General features: G+C 43.6%; 1 protein-coding gene and 1 long non-coding RNA gene across 6 annotated transcripts in view; one reads left to right on the forward strand and one right to left on the reverse strand.

Moving 5' to 3' along the window:
• Nucleotides 1-26,130, reverse strand: part of LOC146404708 (uncharacterized) — a 618,617-nt gene that overhangs the window by 435,816 nt on the left and 156,671 nt on the right. The window lies entirely within an intron of this gene.
• Nucleotides 20,122-26,130, forward strand: part of SUCLG1 (succinate-CoA ligase GDP/ADP-forming subunit alpha) — a 35,116-nt gene continuing 29,107 nt past the window's right edge. For 2 of the 4 annotated variants that reach the window (XR_014839578.1, XR_014839579.1), the window contains exon 1: nucleotides 20,166-20,244. Coding sequence is in view for 2 of the 4 variants with exons in the window: in XM_005655225.3 (XP_005655282.3) it covers nucleotides 20,148-20,244 (97 nt within the window). In the remaining 2 variants the exon portion in view is untranslated. 4 annotated transcript variants of the gene reach the window in all.

Below are 26,130 nucleotides of genomic sequence, written 5' to 3' on the forward strand. Positions count from 1 at the left end.
TGGAAAAAAATCTGAAAAAGAATATGTGTGTAAGACACTGAATCACTCTGCTGTACACCTGAAATACTGTAAATCAACTATATTTCAATAAAAAAGAAAGAAGTATTTTCAAATGGTAAGACGATAGTGACACACAGTGGACAACAGCAGAAAGTTCTGAAGCTTAAATTGCCAAAGGCATTGAGGTATTTGATTAAAAAATATTTGAAAATATTATTTTAGTAGACTTTAGGGCGAATGGGGCATTTTGAATATACTCAACTACTTTTGTTCCTCCCTAAGTCCCTACATAAAATATTTTTTTAAAGTTCTAAACTCAGAGAAATTAGGAGTTCCTGCTGTGGCCCAAGGGGTTTGGAGGTGTCTCTGGAGTGCTGGGATGCAAGTTTGATCCCCAGCCTGGCACAGTGGGTTAAGAATCCAGCCAGCATTGCCACAGCTGTGGCTCAGATCTGATCCCTGAGGCAGGAACTCCAGAGGTTGTGGGGTGGCCAAAAAAAGTTAAAAAGAAAATTAGAGAAATTAGAAGAATGGGAAAAGAGACAATAGCTATAAAAATTTGGATTCTGGTTATTCCCTCTGTGGCACAGTGGGTTAAGGATCCAGCATTGCTGCATCTGTGGTATAGGTCACAATTGCGGCTGGAATTTGATCCCTGGCCCCGGGAAATTCTATATGCGGAGGGTGTGGCCAAAAAAGCAAAAAAGAAATTTGGATTCTGGAAAGCAAAAATTTGAGTGTTAAGTGATTAAACAGACACTAAAAAGACTCTAAGCAGTGGTGAGGAATGATCATATCCATGATATACACAACAGAATCTCCCAGAGACTCTGGAATCAGTGGTACGAGACATCTCTGGAAATAGAGGCTTAACCAAGAAGGTTGGTTGACTGTCCAGGAAATGGTCAGGTCTTCAGATCCAGTCCACCCTCCACCTTCCCAGGAGATAACTGGAAACTTATTCCCCCTGGAATTGGTAAAACAGTCTCTAGTCTGACAGACGCTAAGCATACTTGGGAGAGGGGCACCATACTGAGAATAGTGGGGTGACCTGAATGTGTGCATACAAGATGCTGAGGTCACCTAACCCCCTTTCCCTACTTAGTTTCCAGAACAGTGACTAGGATGTCCACCAATCTCAATTTTCCTGGGACTATTAGTGCTTCAGTTTTAAAACTGTGACAGTCCTGAGCAAACCAGGATGAGTTAGACACCCTAATCTTAAAACATTGGTAGTTAGACCCTGCTGGGCAGGAGACTGGGAGAATCTTTTCTGGGGAATCTGATCAGCCCAAGAGGAAAGACCTGAACATATGGATGGTGGAGGTTCTACAATGAAGTGGTCCAGTCAGAGCAACCTTGTAGTGCTGCTTCCAGTAAACAAGCACCATCTGGGTGCGTGGAGTTTCCTGTCCTGTTTTTACAACCCCTTTCTTATAAGCAGATAGTGGAGTTCCCTGGTGGCTTAGTGGGTTAAGGATCTGGCATTGTCACTGCTGTGGCTAGGGACACTGCTGTGGCATGAGTTCGATCCCTGGCTCGGGAACTTCAGCATCCTGTGGACCTGGCTAAAAAAAAAAAAAAACAAGCAAAAATAAGCAGACAACTACAAATTATTAGACACTATAAGGAAAGACTCTTCACACAAAAGATAGAGACCAAAATATTCAAACGGGATAAACAACATGAGGGATAAGACTGTGATTTGAGTTGGGATGATCAGTCTTTCTCTTGGTTTTCAAAAACTGGATCTGGGAGAGAGAATCCTCTTCTCCTCTCTAGCCCCGATGCTGTTAGAAGGTGAGTCCAGAGCTCCTGGAGGCCCTGTTCTAGGTAAAGGGAAGGCTGCAGTTAGCCATACTGAGATGCACAAATGGGAAATGGACTCAGCCTAGAGTCTCAAAGGCATTTATGCCAAGATCCATTATCTTTAAAGTATCTTTGCTTTTTCCAGTTTGGTTGTGTGAGTCAATGAATTCCACCAGGTTTTTTGTTTTTTGTTTTTGTTTTTGTTTTTTGCTTTTTTGCTTTTTAGGGCCACACCTGAAGCATATGGAGGTTCCCAGGCTAGGGATCGAATCAGAGCTATAGCTGCCGGCCTACACCATAGCCACAGCAACACAGGATCCAAGCCTTGTCTGTGACCTACACCACAGCTCATGGCAACACTGGATCCTTAACCCACTGAACGAGGCCAGGGGTCGAACCCGCAACCTCATGGTTCCTAGTAGGATTCATTTCCACTGCATGACGATGGGAACTCTGAAATTCCACCACTTTTTCAAAAAAGCATTAAGTTTGAATAGACTTTCTGTCCTTTGAAATCATATTGTCCTGGTGTGCCTCATGAGTGGCATTGTCTCTTCCTACACATCTGCCTTTTTAATCTATATTCTATACCCAGAAATTTTCCAAGTCAGCTTTTCCCCCTGTTTAAAATAAGGATTGCACAACTTATGAAGGTTAAAAGATGAGATTTCAGTGCATGCTGGGTGCTTTCACCAGACACAGAACACACTCACATTGCTTCAACACTCACAACCGTGTCTTCCCCTGAAATAAAACCTGGATGCACATGTTTGAAATAAATATTTGGGCCTCAAAGAAAAGACCAAGAGAAGAAAGAAAAATTCTGAGCATTAATTCACAGTGTTAGCCTTCCACATAGCAGGGAAGGAGAAAGTCTGTATTTGTTAGGACTGTGTTCATTAGCACGTAACAGAACCCCCAATTAAGAGTGGCTTAATTAAATAGGGTTGTTGGGGTCATTAATGTCAGATTCTCTTGGCTTTTTCATTGCGATGGCAATAGGGTTGTTTCAGTCCCAGCCACCAGGTCCACTTCCAGAGAGAAAGAAGGGAATAGGTCAAAGGATATATTTGCCTCTTTATAGCAGGAAAGCAAAAGTTCTCCCAGAAGCCTCTACATTAGATTAGCTTTCTCTTTTTGTCTCAATGGTCAGAATAGGGTCTGAAGGTTACATCCAGCTGAAAGGAAGGCTGGGAAGATAGGGAACAGAATTGTCATAAATGACTTGAGACCATCATGATCTACTACCCAGGGCCGGAAACATGTGCCTACCCGCTTCCCTTCCCAAATGAAGGCTCTATTGACAAAGAGGGATAGGCCAAAAGATGCTATGTCATGGACCATTTCTGCCATAGGAACCAAAGTAAGCAGGTAACGATGTTAAACATATAGCTGAAACTGGAACCCTCACCCACTGCTGATGGGATTCCAAAAAGGTACAATCACTCTGAGAACCAGTTTGGCAGGTTTCTTTTTACCTGCCTAAATGGATTTCACAGATGTGATTAAGGATCTTTTGAGATAGGGGAAATTATCCTGGATTATATAGATGGGCCCAGTGTAATCCGGATCCTTTCAAGAGGGAGTCCAGAGAATCAAAGTATGAAAAAGACGTAGGATGGAGGAAGCAGAAGTTGGAGTGATGCCTTTTGAAGACGAGGGAAGGGACCCTGAGCCAAGGAATGAGGGTGACCTCTAGAAGTTGGAAGACGAAAGGATTCTTTTCTAGAGCCTCTGGTAGGGATGTGGCTTTGCCAACACCTTGATTTGAGACTTCTGCCCGTGGTGTTCAAATCAACTGTACAGGGTGGGGGGATGGGTTGGGAGTTGGGGATTGGCAACTGCAAACAATTATATATAGAATGGATAGAGAACAAAGTCCTACTGTAAAGCACGCTGTATTTAATATTCTACGGTGTTAATGGATATTAACATAATGTAAAATAATATGAAAAAGAATGTGTGTATATATATATCTGAATCATTTTGCCATGCAGAAGTTAACTTGCAGGTTAATTCTTTGATTATTTTATTGAATGAATACTTCAATAAAGTAGTTTTTAAAAAACTATCAACCGTATAAATATAAAAGGTACCTCCTGTCTTATGACTGGTGGGGAAAGGCAGACTAAACTTTTGAGAACTATTTAAATAATTAATGATAATCATCCGAGTTACTTTCTTAGGCAATTTTCTTTTCATGTCTAAGAACAGAGTACCCAATTTATATTCATGAAACTGAGTATAAAAGTGGGCTGGAGTCTTTAGAGTGTGTGTCAATTAACATAGACAAGAAATGGAACCCCTTAAAAAGATAGCTTTGACCATACAAACATCCCACGGGGTCATGATGTCCTAGAGCAGGGGTCTCTGTCCCCAGAGATTTCACTTTTCTCTCTTTTCTGCTTTCCTCATAGACAGGGACTTAGTGCCAGGCCCAGAGTGTCATCAGAAACTCAGCCACAGGCTGTCAGTGTTGATGTAGTTCTCCTGCTGACCTAGGAAAGGGGCCCAGTCCTTACCCTCTGGCTGCTTCTTCCACTGGACCCAAATCACATTTGTGGAAGTCTAGCAGGATTTTGGAGTTCTCATCGTGGCTCAGCAGTGACAAACCTGACTAGTACCCTTGAGGATTCGGGTTGGATATCTGGCCCCACTCGTGGGTCAGGGATCCAGAGTTGCCCTGAGCTGTGATGTAGGTCGTAGATGTGGCTCAGATCCCATGCTGCTGTGGCCATGGCGTAGGCCAGCAACTGCAGCTCCGATTCAACCCCCTTAAGCCTGGGAACTTCCATATGCCACAAGTGTAGTCTTAAAAAAATTAAAAAAAAAAAAAGAAAAAAGAAAAAGAAAGTCTATCAAGGTTTCATCAAGGGCAGGCCCTGAATGCCCCTAATTCATAGCCAACATCATTAGCTTCATTCGTTGAGTGTCTCCAAGAGCTTTGGATGTAGCAGCAAATCTTTCCTATGTTGTCTGTGGCTTTCATGCAGGAAATAAACTTGGGTTCTGTGTCCTTCATCTAAATATCAGAGGCTATGGCTCATTGGCTCTGCAAGAATTACTTTTTGTCATCCACAGATACAACAGGAAGTGTGGGTACAAGGCACTGAATAACACTGCAGTTTCTCAAGCAGTCAAGGATAAGTCGGGTTTTCTTATTCATTCATTTTCCAGCCCATGCCACTTATACCTGGTGTGCTGGAGTTCCAAGCATTCAGATAAGATCAGATCCTACATTTACATGGCACTCTCTATTATTGTTCACATTTAACAAAACCGTTCTGGACATGGAGTTCCTACTGTGGTGTAATGGGATGAGAATCCAACTGCCACAGCTTGGGTCACTGCAGAGGCACAGGTTCCATTCCTGGTCTGGCACAGTGGGTTACGGGATCTAGCATTGCCACAACTGCGGCTTGGATTCAGTCCCTGGCCTGGGAACTTCCATATGCTGAGGGTTCAGCCATAAAACAAACAAACAAACAGAAACAACAATAAAAATAAGTAAATAAATAAAATAAAAACAGTTCTGGACAATAGGAGGGGCAGCAATGCATGTTGCCATTTAATGGACACAAAAAATACGTTGTACCTTTGAAAGTCTTAATCAGTACCGGGACCCAAATCCCAGGATTCGTGACTCCCAGACCATATCCATGACTTCTGTCCTTGGTGATGGAGTAATAAAGAAAGAGAAGTAAAAACCTGGGAGACAATAAATATCAGACCTGTGGCCTGGCTGTTCTTTGTCTCCCCCTGCTGGAGGCCTTTCATGGTCAGAAATCCTCCTTTGCTCACCTTGACAGCTCACCTCTAAGGGTTTGGTCCACAGGCAACCCTGAATCAATATTTGTTGAGTAAACGGCTCTAATCATTAAATTCCTTCCTAACCACTGAATCCAGGGAACACTCAGATAGTTCTGCAGAACGGATGTCCTTTGGCATCTTGGTTTCTTGTCTCCTAGATGTTTTTTTCTTCTATTGCCTTTGCAGTGAAAGGAGATGCCTCCTTTCCTGCCATGGGAAAGGCAAACAGCCTTGCAAATCTGGAAGATAACCGAGTCTGTAAGGAGGCAGGCTAGTTAGCTATTAACCCACAGACAAGGTAATTCAGCTCCTTATCAAGCTCTAGGCACCTACCTTTGGAGGCCCTTTCCTGATTCTCTCCAGCCCCTAGTGGAAAAGCAGATTAAGGCCTTGGGCAATCACAGGGTGCATGTGCCCTCCCGCCTCTCCCCCAGCTGTATCCAGTGGCAGCAGGTCAGAATAAACAGCAGGCAGTTTGAGGTGGAGAAAGCCAGAGATTGGCAGACAGTCTGCAGGCTAAAGGTGAGTGACACCACTAAAGGGCAGCCTGAAGAGTTGATGATGGGGGTGGGAGAGGGTTAAAGGACCTTTTACATGTTCCTAGAATTTCAAATTTATTTTGGCACCATTGAAGCCATAGTTCTCACGGATGGCCCTTCAAGCCGTGGGGATCGTTAGCTCAGGTCCACATGCCTGACGCACAGTGAGGCCAAACAAACCAAAATGTTGGAGGTTGGCACAGAGAAAAATTTATTGCAGGGTCATGCAAGGAGACGGTGGATCATGCCCCATCATATCCTGAACTCCCCGAACCAAAATTGCAAAACATTTTTAAAGGCAAGGTGAGGGAGGGGCATGGTTGGTTGTGGCAGACTTCTTGGTGAAGAAATTCTTTGTTCTTTTACGTGTCCACAGAGGTCAAGCCGCAATGTTCCTGTAAACCTCCAACAAGATATATGTTATACTTCAGAGAGGAGCTAAAGCAGAGGATATGGGGGAAGGACCTTGCTTAGTTACAGGATCCTCATATTTTATAATTAAAGCCAAGGTACAGAAGTGTGGAAAATGTTAAGATATGTTTGAGCAATGTCAAGTAGATATGTGTAGGATAAGCTAATATCTCTAATTGGAGCTGAGGCAGAAAAAAGGTTTGGGATGAAGTCTCAGAAGTTTTCAGGGATAAGTGCTAACAATTAAGATAAAAATTTTCTACCTTATCTCACAAAATTGATATCCTTGTGCAAAGTCAGAGTTTTAACCTCTTTGAAAACCCAGTATCTCACAAGCATTTATCCTGTGGTGATTGAAGATTCTGGAATGTGAAGACTCATTTGTCTGTGAACCAGGAAGAAGGCCCTCAGCAAATACTGAATCCCCCAGTACCTTGATCTTGGACTTCTCAGCCTCCAGAACTGTGAGAAATAAATGTCTCTTGTTTATAAGCCACCCAGTCTATTGTGTTCTTTTGTAGCAGCCTGAATGGACTAAGACACCACCCTGCTTGAGCCAAACACCTTGGGGAAAAAAAACGGCCCCATCCCCACCCCTGTTAAAAAAGGCCAGGTGGGAAGCCTAAAATTCCATCCTTGCTCAAGATGTCACCTTTTCCCCCAAAGAAAAGGGGAGCCTGAATCCCGCAGGCAGGAAAGCAAATCAGGGAGGTTTGGACGTTTTCCCAGATTCCTTTCATGGAGGTTGTGTTCAGAACACTATGATTGCTTCCGACAAGGAGAACAAATTGACAGCAATGCTTGGAGTGTCATTCAGAGCCACGTCTGCCAGGACCTGATTAGTGAGGTTCCAGTCTGCCCAGAGGAGCGGTCTCCTGGACAGTGGTTGTTGGAGAGAACAGAGCTGTGACTCTGGGGTTACTGCCTGTCATGAGTGAGACGGCAGTATTTGGGCTGGACAGAGTTCCAGGCTATTTGTGTGTGCGTGTTTCTCTTTCCGTTTTGGGTTTTTTTTTTGTTTGTTTGTTTGTTTTTAACAACCATGCCTGAAGCATATGGAAGTCCTGGGCAAGGGGTCTAATTGGAGCTGCAGCTGCAGCCACAGCCACAGTAACACTAGAACCTTAACTTACTAAACAGGGCCCGGGATCCAACGTGCATCTCCTCAGACTCTATGTTGGGTTCTTAACCTGCTAAGTCACTACAAGAACTCCCCAAACTGGTTTAGGGTTCTAGGAACACAATCTGCTCTCAGCTCCTCACTTGAGATGATGCTATTTGATAGCTTGATACAATAGTGGCTGTCTGGTTTTATTTCACTTTCAGGAAGATTCAAAACTTTTGGTCATCTATTTTACCTGGAGACATTCCTTAAATATCAGCTCCAATACCACCATAAAAATAAACTAGTTGGATCAGAGGGAAGGAGAATTAACATTGACCAAGGGCCTTTCGTGTGCCAAGAAGTGTGCAATGTATTTTTTGTGTTTGGGTTGTTGCTTCTGTTCCTTATAATAACCGTGTGAGATAGGTGTTATGATCCACATTGAAAGTCATACAAGAGGAAAACGCTCTGGAGGTTGAATTTTGTGAAGGTGTTTGTGAGTGCGGTGGAGGGGGGTTCCCTCTTCTTTAGGAAAGTAAATTGCCACCTGTGTCATGGCATTGGAAATTATCCAGCATCCTTTGAAAACAGCTTTCCCTTAGACCAGTGGGATGGACCAGGCTGGGGCCATAGGATTTGACCTCTCTTAGAGGCAGGTGTAGAAGTAGTAGGTGCCTGAACCAACCTTGCTCCAATATTCTGTGATCGCTACTGAGACAGGCTGGGACCTGGGACCTGGAACCCGGAACCCTTTGCCGTAGTGGCTGCCATGCTTGCACCTGGACAAACCTCTCCTGGAGCAACAAAATTAAAAAATATATGTTTATATATGGGACTAAAAATAACTGCAGTTGGAATAAATTATGGGCAAAAAGATACAGAAAAACTAAAAAACCAACTGCCACTTCTGAAAAGTCAAGAGCAAAAGTAGGGTGTCAGAAGCAAAAGCAGGGTCCTACGCATGCCCCCTGCACACAATGCCACCTAAGAGTTCAAAGACTACCTAAGCCACCCTCTGGCCTGCTCCCTGGACTTGCCTCTACCCTCGCCCCATATAAGGAAACAGCTTGACCCCTCCTCCTTGGCAAACAAGCAAGCAAGGGAACCTATTGTTTGTTTTTTACTCCTATCTGCTACAGCAGGATCCTGCCTTGCCTGAATGTTCCTGCCTGGCCTCTTATCAATTTCTATTGATTAAAGAGGCCAGGAATCCTGGTTGGTTACGCTACGGCACTGCTCAGTGGGAGAGGGGGGTTTAGCAGTGCTGCCTGAGAACAGGGGCTTCCATGAACCTCTGCTACCTCTGTCAGAGTAACAGAGCCAGATGGGTCATTTCCTTCCCTTAAGAGAGTCCTAAGTGTCAAGAGGCTTGGTATAGGAGATAGACTTGAATGTCTGACCTGCTTGCCATTTGCTGCACATGAGGAACAAACCAGAGCATATGAGTTGCTGCTTGAACCTCAGTAAATGCAAGTGAGGAATCTGAGACTCAGAGAGATTAGGTGATTGTCCCAAGGTGATTCTGCTGTGAGTGTCAGAGCAGAGATCTGAGCTCTGGACTGTCTGATAGTGAAGTTCATGTGTATTCTGGTCTGTATGTTTGTGAGCTATGTCCCTTTCAACAGCAGTGGGTGGACAAGCAGAAGATAATTTTATTTGCTTTTCAATATAAATCTTGTTTCTTTCTTATTTACCATTTCATCCTATTTCTCTTTGGGCTAAGTTCATAGGGAATCATTTTTAAATTTAAAAAATTGTTGTGATTCATTTGTTTATTTTCATGGCCGCATATGTGGCATATGGAAGTTCCCAGGCTAGGGGTCAAATCCAAGCTGCAGCTGCCAGCCTATGCCACAGTCATTGTAATGCCAGACCCGAGCAGCCTATGCTGCAGCTTGCACAATGCTGGATCCTTAACTCACTGAGTGAGGCTAGGGATTGAACCTGCATCCTTATGGACACTATGTCAGATTCTTAACCCTCTGAGCCACACCAGGATCGCCTAAAATTTTTTTAAACTAAAATATATTTGATTTACAGTATTGTGTCAATTACTGCTGTGTAGCATAGTGACCCAAACATATATGTACGTATATATACGTGTGTGTATACATATATACACTCTTTTTTCTCATACTATTTTCCATCATGTTCTGCAGGGAATCATTTTTAAGGAAAACACCGCGTTAATTGTTATTAATTAAGCACTTGAAAGTCACAGGTTAAAATTATGAATAGAAATAAGCAGGGATATTGTGGTTGGTGTATGACTTTAGGGCCTTAATCCACGATTACGAGACAAGGTTCCGTGTACAGAGTCACTTCTGTGGCTTTGCCTCTGCTTGGGATGCCTGCTGCCCACCTCTGCCCACCCCACTGATACCTGCACTGGCAAGTGGATGCAAGTCTTTCCAAGTAGTTAGTCCCAATGGGCTTGCTACAGAAACTAAGACAGAAGCAACATCTCAGTAGACAATTTGGTTGGAGGATGTAAGCCTGGAGCGAGACGAACCCTCGTGACTTATTTGCATTATGCTGGAAGGATGTGCCCCAGATTTTTTCAATTAAATAAGCCTGTGATGATAATGGGTGGCATCTATTGAGTGTTTACTATCTACTAGTCTCTTTTCTAATGATTTTATGTGATGTATCTCATTTAATCCACATAAAAAATTAAGAGATAGATACAATTATTACCCCTATTGCAAGTGAGGAAACCAAGCCACAGAGATTTCCAAGTGACATATAAAACTGGAAAATATCCAGTAGGGTGATAAAACTTTGGGGTTTATTTATTTATTTATTTTGTCTTTTTAGGGCTGCACCTGTGGCATATGGAGGTTCCCAGGCAAGGGGTCAGATGGGAGCTGTAGCCGCTGGCCTGCACCACAGCCACAGCGATGTGGGATCTGAGCCGCATCTGCGACTACACCACAGCTCACAGCAACGTCAGATCCCCAACCTACTGAGCAAGGCCAAGGATCGAACCCGGTCCTCATGAATGCTAGTTGTGTTCATTTCCATTGAGCCGTGATGGGAACTCCCAAGGGGTTTATTTGTCTGCTGAATAGAAACAATTTGCATCTCTACCAGACAAAAATCTATAAGCTAACACAGAGTGTCACGGAGTCTGGGTCCTAATCACTTCCTTTCATCCATAAAACCTCAAATGATTGATGGTTCTTTCCAGTTAGAAAAGTAATGTGTTAACCTGGGCGAACATTTGGAAGATACTGAGAAGAACAAATCCAAAAGTAGAAATTACATGTAAAATGCATAATGAACAAGTATATTGCCTTTGTATTAAACAGGAAACAAAGATAAATATAGGTTCATCCTTCTAGAGAATTAAATAACAGTCTGGTGGGCATATTAGACAATGTTCCAGAATAGAATGGGAAGGACCTGCATCCATTTGGATCCACGCAGACCCTTTCAACTTCTGTCAGGTGGTATTGTTCTTCAAACCCAACATACCCACTTATTTCACAGTTACATAAAGCCTCAGTAAGGATGGCGATTTTCAGATCCCCCAGCTAGGAAAATGCTAAATACAAATGCGTGATGGGCCTGAACCAGAGCCTGGTAGTCTTTGGAGTTGTTTCCATAAAGTCCTTTGTCTTCTAAGAACATGGGTCCTTCTCCTCCACCTTGGAGTCCTTTCTCAGGCCGTACTAGCTTCCCCCAAACCTTCATCTTTCCTCTCCTTAGGCTTCAGGGCTCTGCTTTTCTCTCCTTTCAGTACTAATTCTTTGGTCTCTTCTTTTTTTTTTTTCTTTTTTTGTCTTTTCTAGGGCTGCACCTGCAGCATATGGAGGTTCCCAGGCTAGGGATCTGATGGGAGCTGTAGCTGCTGGCCTCCACCACAGCCACAGCAACTTGGGATCTGAGCCCCATCTTTGACCTACACCACAGCTCATGGCAATGCTGGGTCCTTAACCCACTGAGCGAGGACAGGGATCAAACCCGAGTCCTCATGAATACTAGTTGGGTTTGTTAACCACTGAGCAAAGAAACTCCTTGGGTCTCTTCCTTGCCCCTCCACTAGGCTGCAGTGGGACACAAAGTCACAGTGTCTTCAGCTTTCTTCCAGAGTCTCTGGAAAACTTGCTCTTTCCTGGTAACTTGATTTTCATTTCACACACACACACACACACACAAAATCAAAAAGTAAACCCAGACACACATGTGCACACACAGACATCAAAGAAAGACAGAGAAGGGAGTTCCTGCTGTGGCACAGCAGAAATGAATCTGACTAGGAACCATGAGGTTGTGGGTTCGATCCCTGGCCTCGCTCAGTGGGTTAAGGATCCGGTGTTGCCACGAGATGTGGTGTAGGTAGCAGACACGGCTTGGATCTTGCATTACTGTGGCTGTGGTGTAGGCCAGCAGCTACAGCTCCAGTTCAACCCCCTTCCTTATTCTGCAGGTGTGGCCCTCAAAAGCAAAAAAGCAAAAGAAAGAAAGAAGAGAAAGAGAGAAAAATTTTAGGTGTACCTGATGAAGAAGGAAAGTTATCCTAGAAAGATCAGAGAAGGGTGAAAAAACAGTCTTCCTGGCTGTAATTCCAGAAATTCTCAGCATGAATCACTTATTTGTGTGAAGACATTGGCAAACTCTGTTAAAATGCAAACATGTAATTTAGGAGGGATTGTCTATGAAACGAGGCCATAGTCCTAGTGTCCCTAATCCCTAGGAGACAGCGTTGCTCTGTTTCTCAGGACAACGAGAAACATTGTGAGAATGGCTGGTCTAGGCCTGGGCAGCACAACCCACTGGCTGTCTAGGGAAAAAGAAAGGAGTCATGAGAGTTCTCACTGCCGCACAGTAGGTTAGGAATCCCACTGCGGCCGCACAGTGGGTTAAAGGATTCTGTGTCGCTTCATCTGCATTGTAGGTTGCAGCTGCTCAGATTCAGTTCTTGGCCTGGGAATTCCATATGCCATGGGTGTGGCAAGAAAGAAAGAAGAAAGGAAGGAAGAGAGAGAGAAAGACAGGGAGGGAGTCAGTGTTCAGAAGGAGAGGGTCACAGTGTGGGGAAAGGAGGGACACCCAGACCAAGCTGTCACCCTTTTATTGGTTCTGCTGAGGACTCCTGCTTTCTTGTCAAACTTCTCCCTGGAAGGGACATCTGGTACATACTATGATGAGCCACCCATATTCCCCTTCAGACATGCTGCCCTTCTCTTGGGAGTACTCTTGGTGGAGTCTTCAGCTGTCTGCCCCACCCTCCAATCCTTTCAGGAATTTCCTGGATCTGGATCATGCCCTTCTCAGGGCTGCTCACCCACAGTGAAGACCATGTGATGGGCATAGAGGCCTGGCCATCCTGCCTGGTTCAATGGCCAATGCAATTCTGAAGGGCATTGGCCATGCCTGCCATTGGGCCTGCCCTGCAGCTGGACCTCGCCCTCTCTGCCCAATCCTGCTCTGTCATTTCTCTTCAACAAGAGTTAGTCCCCAGGGTTGTCCTGCAGGGGGTATTCAGAGTCTGCTTCCTAGGAGACCGAATCTGCCCCAGGGCTCAAGTATGTGGAAAAGAAGTTATATTTGGAAGCCATTTCTTCCAAAGGAGAGGTCAAAGCTATTGACATTCCTGTAAGGGTACAATGCAGACAACACCTCCCCTTCAGAGTTGTTATAACCCTTCAAAGAAGGCCCCGTAAGTGCATGTCAGAAAGTTCTTCATCCTCATTCTTTAGAAAAGACAGATAAACTAGCGGTGCCAGTCCCTGTAAGGGGAGAGGGACATAGCCTGCCTCTGCTCACATCACAGAGCCCATGGTGTTAGCTGCTTCTTTCTTAAAATCATGCTGGGTTCAAAAGACAAACAAACAAACAAAAAGGTAGGAGTTCCTGTCATGGCTCAGCAGAAATGAATCTGACTAATATCCATGAGGATGCAGGTTCAATCCCTGGCCTCACTCAGTGGGTTAAGGATCCAGTGTTGCCATGAGCTGTGGTGCAGGTTGCAGACGTGACTCAGATCCCATGTTGCTGTGGCTGTGGCATAGATGGGCAGCTATAGCTCCGATTGGACCCCTAGCCTGGGAACCTCCGTAGGCCCCGGGAGTGGCTCTAAAAAGACAAAAACAAACAAACAAAAACGTGCTGTGAGATTCCATCTCTCCTTGAAGCTGTATTCAGATGAAAATAATCTCCCCATTTTCCAAAAGCAGAAACTTTGTCTGAAATCTGGTACCATGCCCCATAAAAAAAAAAGCCAAGGATACAAGCTCCCTGTTCTCGATGTTTTATGAAGGAATGAGTGATACCTACAATGGGGCTTAAGGGCTTAGACTGGCTCATCAGCCCCAGAGGCCTGAGCCTCTCTTGGCTGCAATGTAATTCTCTTTAAGTGTACTTATATCACTAGGGATAAAGAAGCTATTTTTCACTTCAGAAGGCAGTTTTTTTTTTTTTTTTTTTTTTTTTTTCCAGAAAGAAGTTGAAGGCCTAGCTTCAATGCTCTGAATGTTTATCTCTCCCAAATTCATATGTTGAAACCCTAGACTCCAATGTGATGGTATTAGGAAGTGGGATCACTGGGAGGAAATTAGGTCATGAGGGTGATACTTTCCTGAATGGGATTAGTGGCCTTATAGAGGGACCCCCAGAGTGCTCCTTCACCCTCTTTCCGCCACCAGGAACACTAGTCACCTTGACTGCTAGTCTCCTGACTCTGGCACCAGCCCTGCTCATAAGTCCTAGTTGTCCTCGATTCCTCCCACATTAGTGGCAACACAGAATGGTGATGGGGGTGAGGGGATGGATATATGTGTATATTTGTATATACAAGAAATAGATCTGGAAGATACATAAGAAAATGGATAATAATGAGTTCCCCTGGGGAGAGCTGGGTGATGGGGAGACAGGTGGAAGGGAGATTTATCACAATATAATATTTTTGTACTTTTCGAATTCTGATCTGTGGGAATAAATGAATAATCAGGAGTTCCCGTCGTGGCTCAGTGGTTAATGAATACGATTAGGAACCATGAGGTTGCCCGTTCGATCCCTGGCCTTGCTCAGGGGGTTAAGGATGTGGCGTTGCCATGAGCTGTGGTGTAGGTCACACATGCAGCTTGGATCCTGCATTGCTGTGGCTCTGGTGTAGGACAGTGGCTACAGCTCCGATTGGACCCCTAGCCTGGGAACCTCCATATGCTGCAAGAGCAGCCCTAGAAAAGGCAAAAAGACAAAAAAAAAAAAAAAAAAAAAGAATAATTAGGAGTTCCTGTTGTGGCTCAACGGAAATGAATCCGACTAGTATCCGTGAGGATGCGGCTTTGTTCCCTGGCCTTACTTAGTGGATTGGGGATTTGGAGTTGCTGTGAGCTGTGCTGTAGGTTGCAGATGTGGCTCAGACCCCATGTTGCTGTGGCTGTGGTGTAGGCCGGCAGCCGTAGCTCCAATTTGACCCCTAGCCTGGGAATTTCTATGTGCCACGGGTGAGGCCTTAAAAAAAAAAAAAGCAAAATAAATAAATAAATAACATATAGTTTATTAAAAATAATAAAAATGAATAATTATACTATTACATTTAGAATGGATAAGCAATAAGTTCCTACTCCATAGCACAGGGAACTATTTCCAGTCTTCTAGGATTGATCATGATGGAAAATAATATAAAAAAGGAATGTGTGTGTGTGTGTGGCTGAGTCACTTGACTGTACAGCAGAAATCGGCACAACATTGTAAATTGACTATACTTTAATAAAAAATGCTCAAAAAGTGAATGATTATAAGTCCCATTCAATCCAATTTAAAACTTCAGTTGTCTACCTAACACAAAGCACCTTCTCCACTCCCAGGTCAACTATGATCTGTGGCTCCCCAGTCTGCAGTTGGAAGGAACCAAGATCTCTTTTCTTCTCTTTCTACTCTGCCTCCCCTTCACTCCCCTGTTCTTGGCCTGCAGGGGTGGGGTGAGGTTTGTATAAAATCTCTCTTATGGTGCTATTTGAGGTGCTCTACTGACGGTCCACATGCTCTGGGTTTCTGGCTCTAGGTGGGTTTTTCAGTACCTCCTCTGCTCCTTTGCTCCTCCCCTGACTAGGGGACTCCATCTGCACAGTATTCTGATGTGAGTTGTGTGCTCTTTCACTGACCTCCAGTAAATCCCTCTTCCTCTCCTGCTCGTGAGGGCTGGGGGAGGGGTCCTCCACGGCCCTTCATTCCAGGGTTTCTTGCCCCAGTGGGTGGTCATTTTAGGGGGAAGCTCAGCTTCTCTGGCATACATTTCAGCCATGAGAGTATTACACATCTTGCCACATCAAATATTTCCCTGCCTGCCAATGAAGGCTTCTCTGGCCAACACCTGCCTAGAATTCTCCAGGCAGGAAGCAGACATTAATCTCTAGATTAGGTCTGCCATCCAAACTCAAGTTTTCCTGAGCTTTCTTTGACCAGATGTACTCCAGTGCATGAGGTGGGCTTGTAAATTTCTGCAGGTAGTTAGCCTGGGATTTAATGCCTTTTTTTTTTTTTTTTTTTTTTTTGGTTAGGAGCTCTCTTCCAGAACTTTAAACTGACAATTCATGACTCAAAAGATTTCCCTCATTCAAGGAATTCCAGTTTTTTGCTTGTTGGAGCTGCAGGGGAGTGCGAGTGAGAATCCAAAGACAAGTCGCAACACCACTTATCCAAGTCAGGAAAGGTGTAACTTCTAGGTGCCCCACTCATGTGGAGGTGCTTTGGGATTGTTGCCAAACAGGACTGTCCTATCCCACATCTGGTTACTCACATCACTAACCACTTCAAAATATCACCTCCCCAAGTGAAGAAGAAAGTTCTTATCTTAAATGATAATAACTACCATTTATTGAAAGCTTACAGGTATTAAAAATTCTACATATTAATGCATTAACTGGTCATAACACTGTTATAAGCTAGGGAGTTTCTTCACTATCTCAGTGAGAAAACCTGAGACTCTAGAGGTCACAGAGCCAGTGGTAAAGTTGGAATTTGAACCCAGATCTGTCAATTTTCCTACAAAGATAAATGGTATAAGAAAGACAAATATCACATGATATCACTTATGTGTGAAATCTATTAGAAATGATACAAAACCCTTTTTTTTTTGGCTGTGTCAATGGCATGTAGATAGATGATCCTGGGCCAGGAATTGAACCTGTGCCGCAGCAGAGATCTGAGCAGCTGCAGTGACACCACCAGATCTTAACCTGCTGGGCCAGAGGAGAACTCCCAAAAGAACTTATTTGCAAAGCAGACTCACGGATTTCAAAATCAACCTTATGGTTACCAAAGGGGAAACATGGGGGAGAGGGTTAAATTAGGAGGTTTGGATTAGCATATACACTCTACTGTATATAAAATAGATAATTAACAAGGACCTCCTGAAAAGCACAGGGAAACCTATTCAATATTCTGTAATAACCTATTTAGGAAAAGAATGGATATATAGGTATATGTATAACTGATTCACTTTGCTATACACTTGAAACCAATACAGGATTATAAGTCAACTACACTCCAATAAAATTTTTAAAAGAGAAAAATTGTATAGTTTGTATCTGGTGCAATAGTCTCCCACTGATGGGCTATAGAACTGGGGTGGAGGAGTTCCCGTCGTGGCGCAGTGGTTAACAAATCCGACTAGGAACCATGAGGTTGCGGGTTCGGTCCCTGCCCTTGCTCAGTGGGTTAACGATCCGGCGTTGCGGTGAGCTGTGGTGTAGGTTGCAGACTCGGCTCGGATCCCGCGTTGCTGTGGCTCTGGCGTAGGCCGGTGGCTACACTCCGATTCAACCCCTAGCCTGGGAACCTCCATATGCCGCGGGAGCGGCCCAAGAAATAGCAACAACAACAACAACAACAACAACAACAAAAAAGAACTGGGGTGGAGCTGTAGTTATTATTCACAAATGAAATACGCTTAGGAGCATCAAACATTGTGTGTGGATTCCAGAAATAAATGTATATGGTATTCCTTTTATTTTTTTTAATTTTTAATTTTTTTCTTTTTGGGGGCCACACCCATGGCATATGGAGGTTCTCAGGAGAGGGGTCTAATCTGAGCTACAGCTGCCAGCCTAAGCCACAGCCACAGCAACGCCAGATCCGAGCCACGGCAACGCCAGATCCTTAACCCACTGAGCAAGGCCAGGGATCGAACCCAGAACCTCATGGTTACTAGTCGGATTCATTTCCATTGTGCCACAATGGGAACTCCTGGTTTTCCTTTTATATGTTGGCTCAGTTCAATTCAGTAAATACTGAGTTCTCTCTTTGTGCCAGGCATTGTTCTAGGTGCCAAAAATACATCAGTGTATGAAACAAACTAAAATCCTGGTCCTTGTGAAAAGAAAAATTCATTAAAATCATATCCATATTATATTTTTTGTTATCACGCATTTTAGCAATTCAAATAACTATTGTGTGAGTGCTCAGAAGTCTTGCTACTTAAAATGAGTCTTCATACTGAACCTACCTAGAAGCCCCTGATAGAATTTGAATGGTAGCAAGAATTCTTTGTTCTCTTAAGAGAGAGAGAAAACCAAACTATAGTCTTATGTCAGCTTACTGTTGATAACAAAATTCATTTATTTAATTAAATCCAATCTTGACTTAATCCTGACCATATACAAAATTCTTACATTTATTTATTTATTTTTTTGGGGAAGATTCCAGACATAGTACCAGCATTGGTGTCCCAGAAAGAGAGGCACCTAATCTTTATTATTAATTTTTTTCCTTTTTACTGCTGCACCTATGGCATATATAAATTCCTAAGCCAGAGGCTGAATTGGAGCTGCAGCTGTAGGCCTACACCAGAGCCACAGGCAATACCAGATCTGAGCCACACCTGTGACCCACACAGCCTTAACCCACTGGGCGAGGCCAGAGACCCAATCCACATCCTCTCAGACACTATGGTAGAGTTCTTAACCTCCTGAGCCACAGAGAACTCCTAATGTTTATTTTTTCACATGGACATTCTTTATTTGTGGTCAATGCGTCCTTTTCTCTAATAATTAAAGCAGATGTACAACATATGTTTGCTGGACCACAAACAGGCTATTTTAGCACCAAATTCAAGTTATCTCAAGTATAAGCCAGATTTCTATATCTCAATATGTGAACATTTATTATTAGCCTGTTTAAATGAAATTTCCACATTTCAAGAAGTTAAGTGCCAGTAAGGTAGCTTTTTGGTCTTTGCTGTCATATCCTTATCTTCACTACGGAGTTCAGATTCACTCTTAACTTCTGTAATTTTTCTGGTCTTCACAAAGGCAGGCGGTAAGGAGTTTCACCCTCTCCGTATGGTAGATGGGGAAATGATGAGAGGTCTGCACCTGGGCTTTGGAAGAGACATGGAAGGTTCTGCACAGCAATTTTTTTTTTTTTTGTCTTTTTGCCTTTATGTGAGCCACTCCTGCGGTATATGGAGGTTCCCAGGATAGGGGTCTAATCGGAGCTGTAGCTGCCAGCCTACGCCAGAGCCACAGCAATGCAGGATCCGAGCCGCGTCTGCAATCTACACCACAGCTCATGGCAACACCGGATCGTTAACCCACTGAGCAAGGGCAGGGACGGAACCGCCACCTCATGGTTCCTAGTCGGATTTGTTAACCACTGCGCCACGACGGGAACTCCTGCACAGCAATTTTCACCTCCCTTGTTGCAGAAACGGCAAAAACCGTGGCAGTGGAAGGAGACAAACGGCACTCAGAGACACGGAAAAGCAAGGTTTATTCAGCACCAGTGTGGGCTCAGATGAGTCACCTCCAGAGTCTGAGCACCAGGTCTTTGTTCTCAGCAAATTTTATACATTATAAGGTCTTGAATTTCCCATGTAAGCATCCCGGCCCTCCCCCCTTCCACAAGCAGTGTTCCTCCCTAAGAAACTGAGCAAGCAAGGTTACAGAAGCAGAACTGATAAGCAATGCTAGCTACAGGATTAGCAGGGCTGCGGACTCGGACATAGGGCACACAGTTGCTACATTATTACAAGAAAGGTGGTATGAGGCAGAGCCTAGCTGGAAAGGCTTGCAGCTGTCTTTCTAGCCAAGATGGGGGGGGGGGGGGGTTCTTAGTTAAAACTCCTATTTCAGCCTCACTGTTTCCTCACGCCTTTTGACAGCCCTCCCCCTTGACTCTCTGCTTTCCCCTTCCCTTCCGTAAGGTCCCCCTAAACCACTAACAAGCTGTAGCCATCGAACTACATTTCCCACAACGTCTTGCGCCGTCCAGCTTCAGTGGGGTTTCCCCTGAGCTGCCGTTACAATTAATATAGAATCAAACCCACGTTTCCAGAGAAAAGCCGAGTTATTGTACACGTCTGCATTAGGATGGCTGTTTCTTCTCCACCTTCGGAGGCGGAGTGTGATGTAAAGAGGCCTCTGCAGAGAGAAAGTTATACCGGCAAATGCTCTGGCCACCCTCTTCCTTCTCGCGCCTCGGCCCCTGCCCGATTCCAGGGGGCCTAGGAGTGTCATTGGCGGATGACCGCAGCCCTCGTCGCCGCCCCGGCCGCCGCCACCATGGCCTCTGGCAGCAGCGGCCTTGCCGCCGCCCGCCTCCTCTCGCGCTCCTTCCTCCGTGAGTCCGGTTGGGGCGCTCTTTCCGAGCCTCCGCGGCTTCCCGGCCTCGTTGGACCTCGCGCCCCGGTCTAGGCCGGGGCTGGGCCCTCCGGGGCGGGACCTCGGCGGGGGCCCAAATCCGCGACCCTTTGCAATGGAGGGAGCTTAGCTGGATGTTTCGGGTGGGGACATAGAGTTATTGAGCCAGGATTCGGGTCTGGGAGCCCTGCAGACCGGGGAGCACGCCCATGATCCCGCGGTGCTGAGTGGTGGGATGAGGGCTGCATCTAGAATTGTTCTTTTGGAGAGGTGGTCCAGGATGAGCTCAGCTGGAAGGGTGAGTGGGTTGAGAGGTAGGAGTAGGAGATCAGTAGGAAATTGGAGGGTGAAGCTGAGCTTTGTGCGGCAGGGTCCTACATCGTTAATTGTCCTTTTCAGTAGATTTTAGGGTGGGTTCTGCACCGGGAGTCCGCATAGCGCAGAAAACTAGAAGCTTAGGCTGGGACCTTAACCAAGTTATATCTCCACCACGCGGTGTGAATCCTTCAGTTCCTGAAAACTTAATACCCACGCTTGCTGGTAATGCTGACTATTGAAAATTCTTGTTCAAAGTCTCAGTGGTTGTTAGGTAGGTTGTGTAGGAAAAGACTTTGGAATCAGCCACATCAAATTTGAAGTCTGGCTAGTGCTATACGGTCTATGTAGTAACTCAGAGGCATGTTTCTAAATCTGTTTCTCCATTTCTCTTTCAAATCCCAGGAAAATAACACCATATTTTAGTGACCCAGAGATACCATCGCTTGTAAGATGCACTGTTGATTTGTCCGCCACTAATGGTGGAAAATGGTTGCTGATTAAAATTGTGACACACCATTGGTTGTCCGTTGCATCCTGATTTAAAGAATGTTAAAAAGTGAAAGAAAATGTGCATCCTAGAAATGAAGTACAGGATGATCTGGGTTCACTATGCAGAAAAAATGAAACACTTTATATAAAGCACTTGGGGTGTAACAGGCACTTAACCAAAGTTTTCTTCTCTTTCTCTTTCTTCTACTTTGCTTGTCATCTTATTGCTAGTGCTGAATATTGGATGAGACTTAATTTACTGAGAATACTGCATTCTAAAAGTGTACGGCTATGACTGTACACTCTATAGCTATGCTTAGCTACCAGATCACTTGAGGCTAAACTTCGGTAAGTAGGAAGAAAGTTTTCTGGAGATTTTTATTATGTAGCTTAAAAAAATAATTGAGGGTGTTGTAGGCAGAAAGAGAAAAGGGATTGGTTATACCCACGTCTTTATCTTCTGGCATCTTGCTTGTTTGAGTTTCTGAATCTTTGCCTCAGAGGTCTGCTGTCTTAGGAGAGTCTAGAGAAGAAAGAAAGATGTCTAAAAGGTCAGGATCTTGAATCCACCCTTAGCAATACTTAACAATACTTTTCTTGCAGAACTGGAACAACTTTATTCCTAGACTTTCAGAATCTTGAGGCCTTAAGAGATCATCTAGTTATCTTCTTGTTGCTAGAGTGGCCTTCATTTATCCTACTCATGTGATTAGCTGTTATTAATAGAGAGATCTGAGGTATAAACCAAAGTATCTCCTATATCAGAGAGGTTGCAAACTGCAGGGTTCATGTTTAAAAACCTCTGACCCACAGCTTTTTCTCCCATGCCATATTTCCAAGCCCACTACCAATCCTGCGAGAAAAACAGCAGCCGCAACAATATCATCTTGCAAACTATTTTTTTTTAAAGATGATCACAAATTATTTTGGCTCTGGGGTTAGCAATACAACTAGAGTTGCTAGGGGATCTTGTTCCTTCTATTGTCTTCAGCTTTAATTGATGGTACATTTTGTGCTGAAGGTCATAAGTGTTACAATGTTGATTTGAGTTAGGAAAAAAAAAAACCCTAAATACTTGTAGATGCCTTCCAGAGACCCTTTGGTGGCATCCTAGAATATTTAGAAATTCCTAAGCAAACAATGACAACAAAATCAGTTCCTATGAAAAAAGAGAGCCTAGTTGAAGTAGTGGGAGAAAATTAAATGAAAAATAAGAAAGATTTCTTCTATGAGAAAGTTTAAAGATTTCCTAAGCACCTGAAATTGAAATGGTGATTTTCAAGAAGTATAAAGTTGTTTTACAAGGTTGTTTTAAACATGAGCCAGTAGTTCCTATAAATTGGGTTTTTGAGAATAAATAGGGAACAGTATTTTTTTTACTTTTATTGACATGAAGCATTATACTAGTTTTAGATGTAAAACATAATATTTTGATATTATGTGATAATATTGTGATATGATCCCCACTATAAGTCTAGTTAACATCCATCAACATACGTAGTTACACATTTTTGTTTCTTGTGATGAGAACTTTTTTTTTTGTCCTTTTAGGGCCACACTCTTGGCATATGGAGGTTCCCAGGCTAGGAGTCCATTTGGAGCTGTAGCTGCCGAACTCGGGGTCTGAGCCACATCTGCAACCTACACCACAGCTCACAGCAACACTGGATCCTTAATCCACTGAATGAACCCAGGGATCAATCCCGTGTCCTCATAGATGCTAGCCGGGTTCATTCATGATGGGAACTCCGTGATGAGAACTTTTAAGATCTACTCCTTCTCTTTTTTGGGGCGGGGGGGGGGCACTCCCATGGCATGTGGAAGTTCGAAGGCCAAGGATTGAACCTGTGCCACACTGGAACTCCCAAGATCTGCTCTTTCAAATATGCAATATAGTATTATTAACTATAGTCACCATGCTGTGCATTACATTCTCATGACCATATTTGCTAAGTGGAAGTTTGTACCTTTCACTTGGCCCTCATCCCCCTGCAACTCTGGCAACCATCAATCTGTTCTTTACCTGTGAGCTCAAGTTTTGTGTTTTTCTTGTTTCGTTTTGTTTAGATTTCACATATAAGTGAGATCATATGGTATCTGTCTTTCTCTGTCTCATTTTACTTTGTAGTGTCCCCAAGGTCCATCTGTGTTGTCACAAATGGCAAGATTTCCTCTTTTTTACAGCAGAATAATGTTCTATATTGTGTATCTGTGTGTGCTTATTGATATATATGCCACATTTTCTTTATCCATCTATTGATGTACACTTGGGTTGTTTCCATATCTTGGCAAGTATAACTAATGTTGTAATGAACATGGGGGGTTTTTTCTTTTCTTTTCTTTTTTTTGTTCAGGGCCGCACCTACGGCACATGGAAGTTCCCAGGCTAGGGGTCACATGGGAGCTGCAGCTGCTGGCCTACACCACAGCTATAGCCACTCAGGATCCAAGCTGCATCTGCGACCTACACCATAGCTCCTGACAGCACTGGATCCTTAACCCTCTGAGCAGGGCCAGGGATAGAACCAGCATCCTTGCAGATAATAGTTGAGTTTGTTACCTGCTGAGTCACAACGGGAACTCCCTGTGGGGGTTCTTTTCAAATTAGTGTTTTTGTTTTATTCAGATAAATATTTGGAAGTAGAATTGCTGGGTCATATGACAGTTCTATTTTTAATATTTTGAGGAACCTCAATACTGTTTTTCATAGTGGCTGCACCAGTAACAGTCCTAGTAAAGGCATACAACTAACACTGTTTCTTGTCTTTTTGGTACTAGCCAATCTGACAGATGTGGGGTGAAATCTCAGCAGGGCTTTGATTTCTATTTCCCTGATGTTTAATGATGTTGAGTGCCTCTTCATGTACTTGTTGGCCATTGGCATGTATTCTTTGGAAAAATGTCTATTCAAGAGCCAGTATTTTTGAACTTCAGAATTAAGGTATTTTGTTGCCAAAAAGTGAACCTCACAGATCAACTGGTCCCATACCTTTGTTTGGCAGATGTGAATATAAGCCCCAAAAGTTTCCAAACCAATATCAGAATGGGTACTAGAGCTCAGGTCTTCTGAATCTACAGTGCCCTTTCTGCTAAATACATACCATGTGATCTTTAAGCCTCTTTTTTGAAGCTCTGATTTTTCTTTCTTTCTTTTTTTTTTTTTTTTTTTGGCAACCTCACTGGCTTGTTGAGAAGGTTACTGCTTTGCTCAGAGGTGCCACCTGCCTTTTTCATGTGTTTGCCAAGTTGTGTAGGCCGTTTTTGGAATTGGGAAGACATTTAGATGTGTAGTTTGAAAAAGCGGAACCTCAGCAGTGATGTTTCTGATACCTAGTATCTGTTGTTATTGCATATAAGTAACCAAATCTTTATTTTAGAAATGCAGAATGGTCTCAATCTAAAGGTATCAATGTAGCCATGAGAAAATGGCTTGATTTTCTGACCTCAACCTTGTTTTCCTATAGAAATGTAGTTGGGGATGTGAAAATAATTTCTCTAAGCATAAGCAAGCAATTTCATTTCACCAAAGAATGGGCATTTTGTTGCCGTAGACCCACATTTTTTGACATTGTAGCATTTCTGAAATTGGGATGTGTCTTATAATTGATGATATCTTATATTAAATTGGCAGCATTTCTTTTCAAACTAGTATTTAGTTGTGTTTCTTAAAATGGTGGTGGCTTAGATTTAATGAAATATGGTACTTAGAGCCAACTCAGCTTCATTTGTAAGTAAATGTTAAGTGAATATATAATTTTGATTTCAGTGGTGGATTGTTTGGGGTTTGGAAGTGAGCCACTGGAGGTACTCTGCTATACTTTAAGGTCCTATAGTGTGGGCCTCAATAGCCTTTACATTATATATGCATAATACACATGGTTAACAGGTATATGTTTGTTAAAACCAGGAATATATGAATAAATGAGTAACAAGGACATAGTTTGAGAGGTGAGTTGAAAGAGTATTTTCATGAATGGGGTCTGAGGTTACTGGTTAGGAGCCCAGTGCTGGTCACACTACACCGTCCATGGTTTGAGTTCCATCTGGGCAGGTGCTTATTGGCCACAGCCTGCATCATCTACCCCACAGCCATCTGTAAACGATGCTCTTGCTCTCCGTGAGCAGGAGGACATCACAGCTGGCCGCCTCATACACATTTCTCTCTCAGACCATTCAGTCCCTTTCTTTCATAACCATTATTCTAGATGGCACTTTTGTGTTTCTCTGTTTAACATTTAGCCATCCTACAGGGAAGGAAGTGTCATTTGGGTAGGGCCTCAGTGTGTCTTGTTCATCCTAGAACTCCTGGTGCCTGGCAGAGAATGTGGCCCAATGAACATCTCGGAGTGGTTTGGTCTTTTCATCCTGTGTCAGTAATGATAATGATGACAAGGAGTAAATGGTGAACTAGCCCTTGCTCTACCCTAGTTATTATTCTGCATGCTATGTATATTAACCCTTCCAGTTCTCATCTGGCCTGTGAGGTACATAATATTATTATCTCCATTTTTACAGTGAGACTGCACCTTTCAAAATGTTTCAGATGTTAAAAATTTATTAGTCTGTGTATGCATACTACCTGTTATATGTAGACATGAATTAGTATATTTATACATAAGCATATAAAGGACATGCAGGAGGACATAAAACACTTCAGATTGGACTTATTTGATTTTAAAATATGAATTATATATTCTGGGGCTTTTTCGGAAATGACTTACTTTTGTGCTCAGATAAGGATGTGAACCCAGTTTAGGGAGTGTACCAGCACTTTACTACCCAATTTACAGGCATCATCTCATATTAACCTCACAGCCTCATGAGCAGCTGTAATTCCACTTACAGGTGGGAAGACCTAGGTGAGGGGAGATCAAAAGACCTGTCCCAGGTCACCTGGCTGGTGAGCCACAGAGCATAAACTCAAGACCAGGTCTGTCTGGTTCCTGGGGCTGTGTTTTTGGCTGCTCCTGGGGCACAGTCCCAAGGTTAGACTGGCCTGTTTCTAAGACCCTGAAAACAAAGTGACTCTACCACATTCTCTAGAGGTGGCCTAACGCCT

Source organism: Sus scrofa, chromosome 3 (genome assembly GCF_054392235.1).
Source record: "Sus scrofa isolate SSC_HxYL_T2T_F1_AM1 chromosome 3, Sscrofa_HxYL_maternal_Yorkshire_Landrace_v2.0, whole genome shotgun sequence".
NCBI lineage: Eukaryota > Metazoa > Chordata > Mammalia > Artiodactyla > Suidae > Sus > Sus scrofa.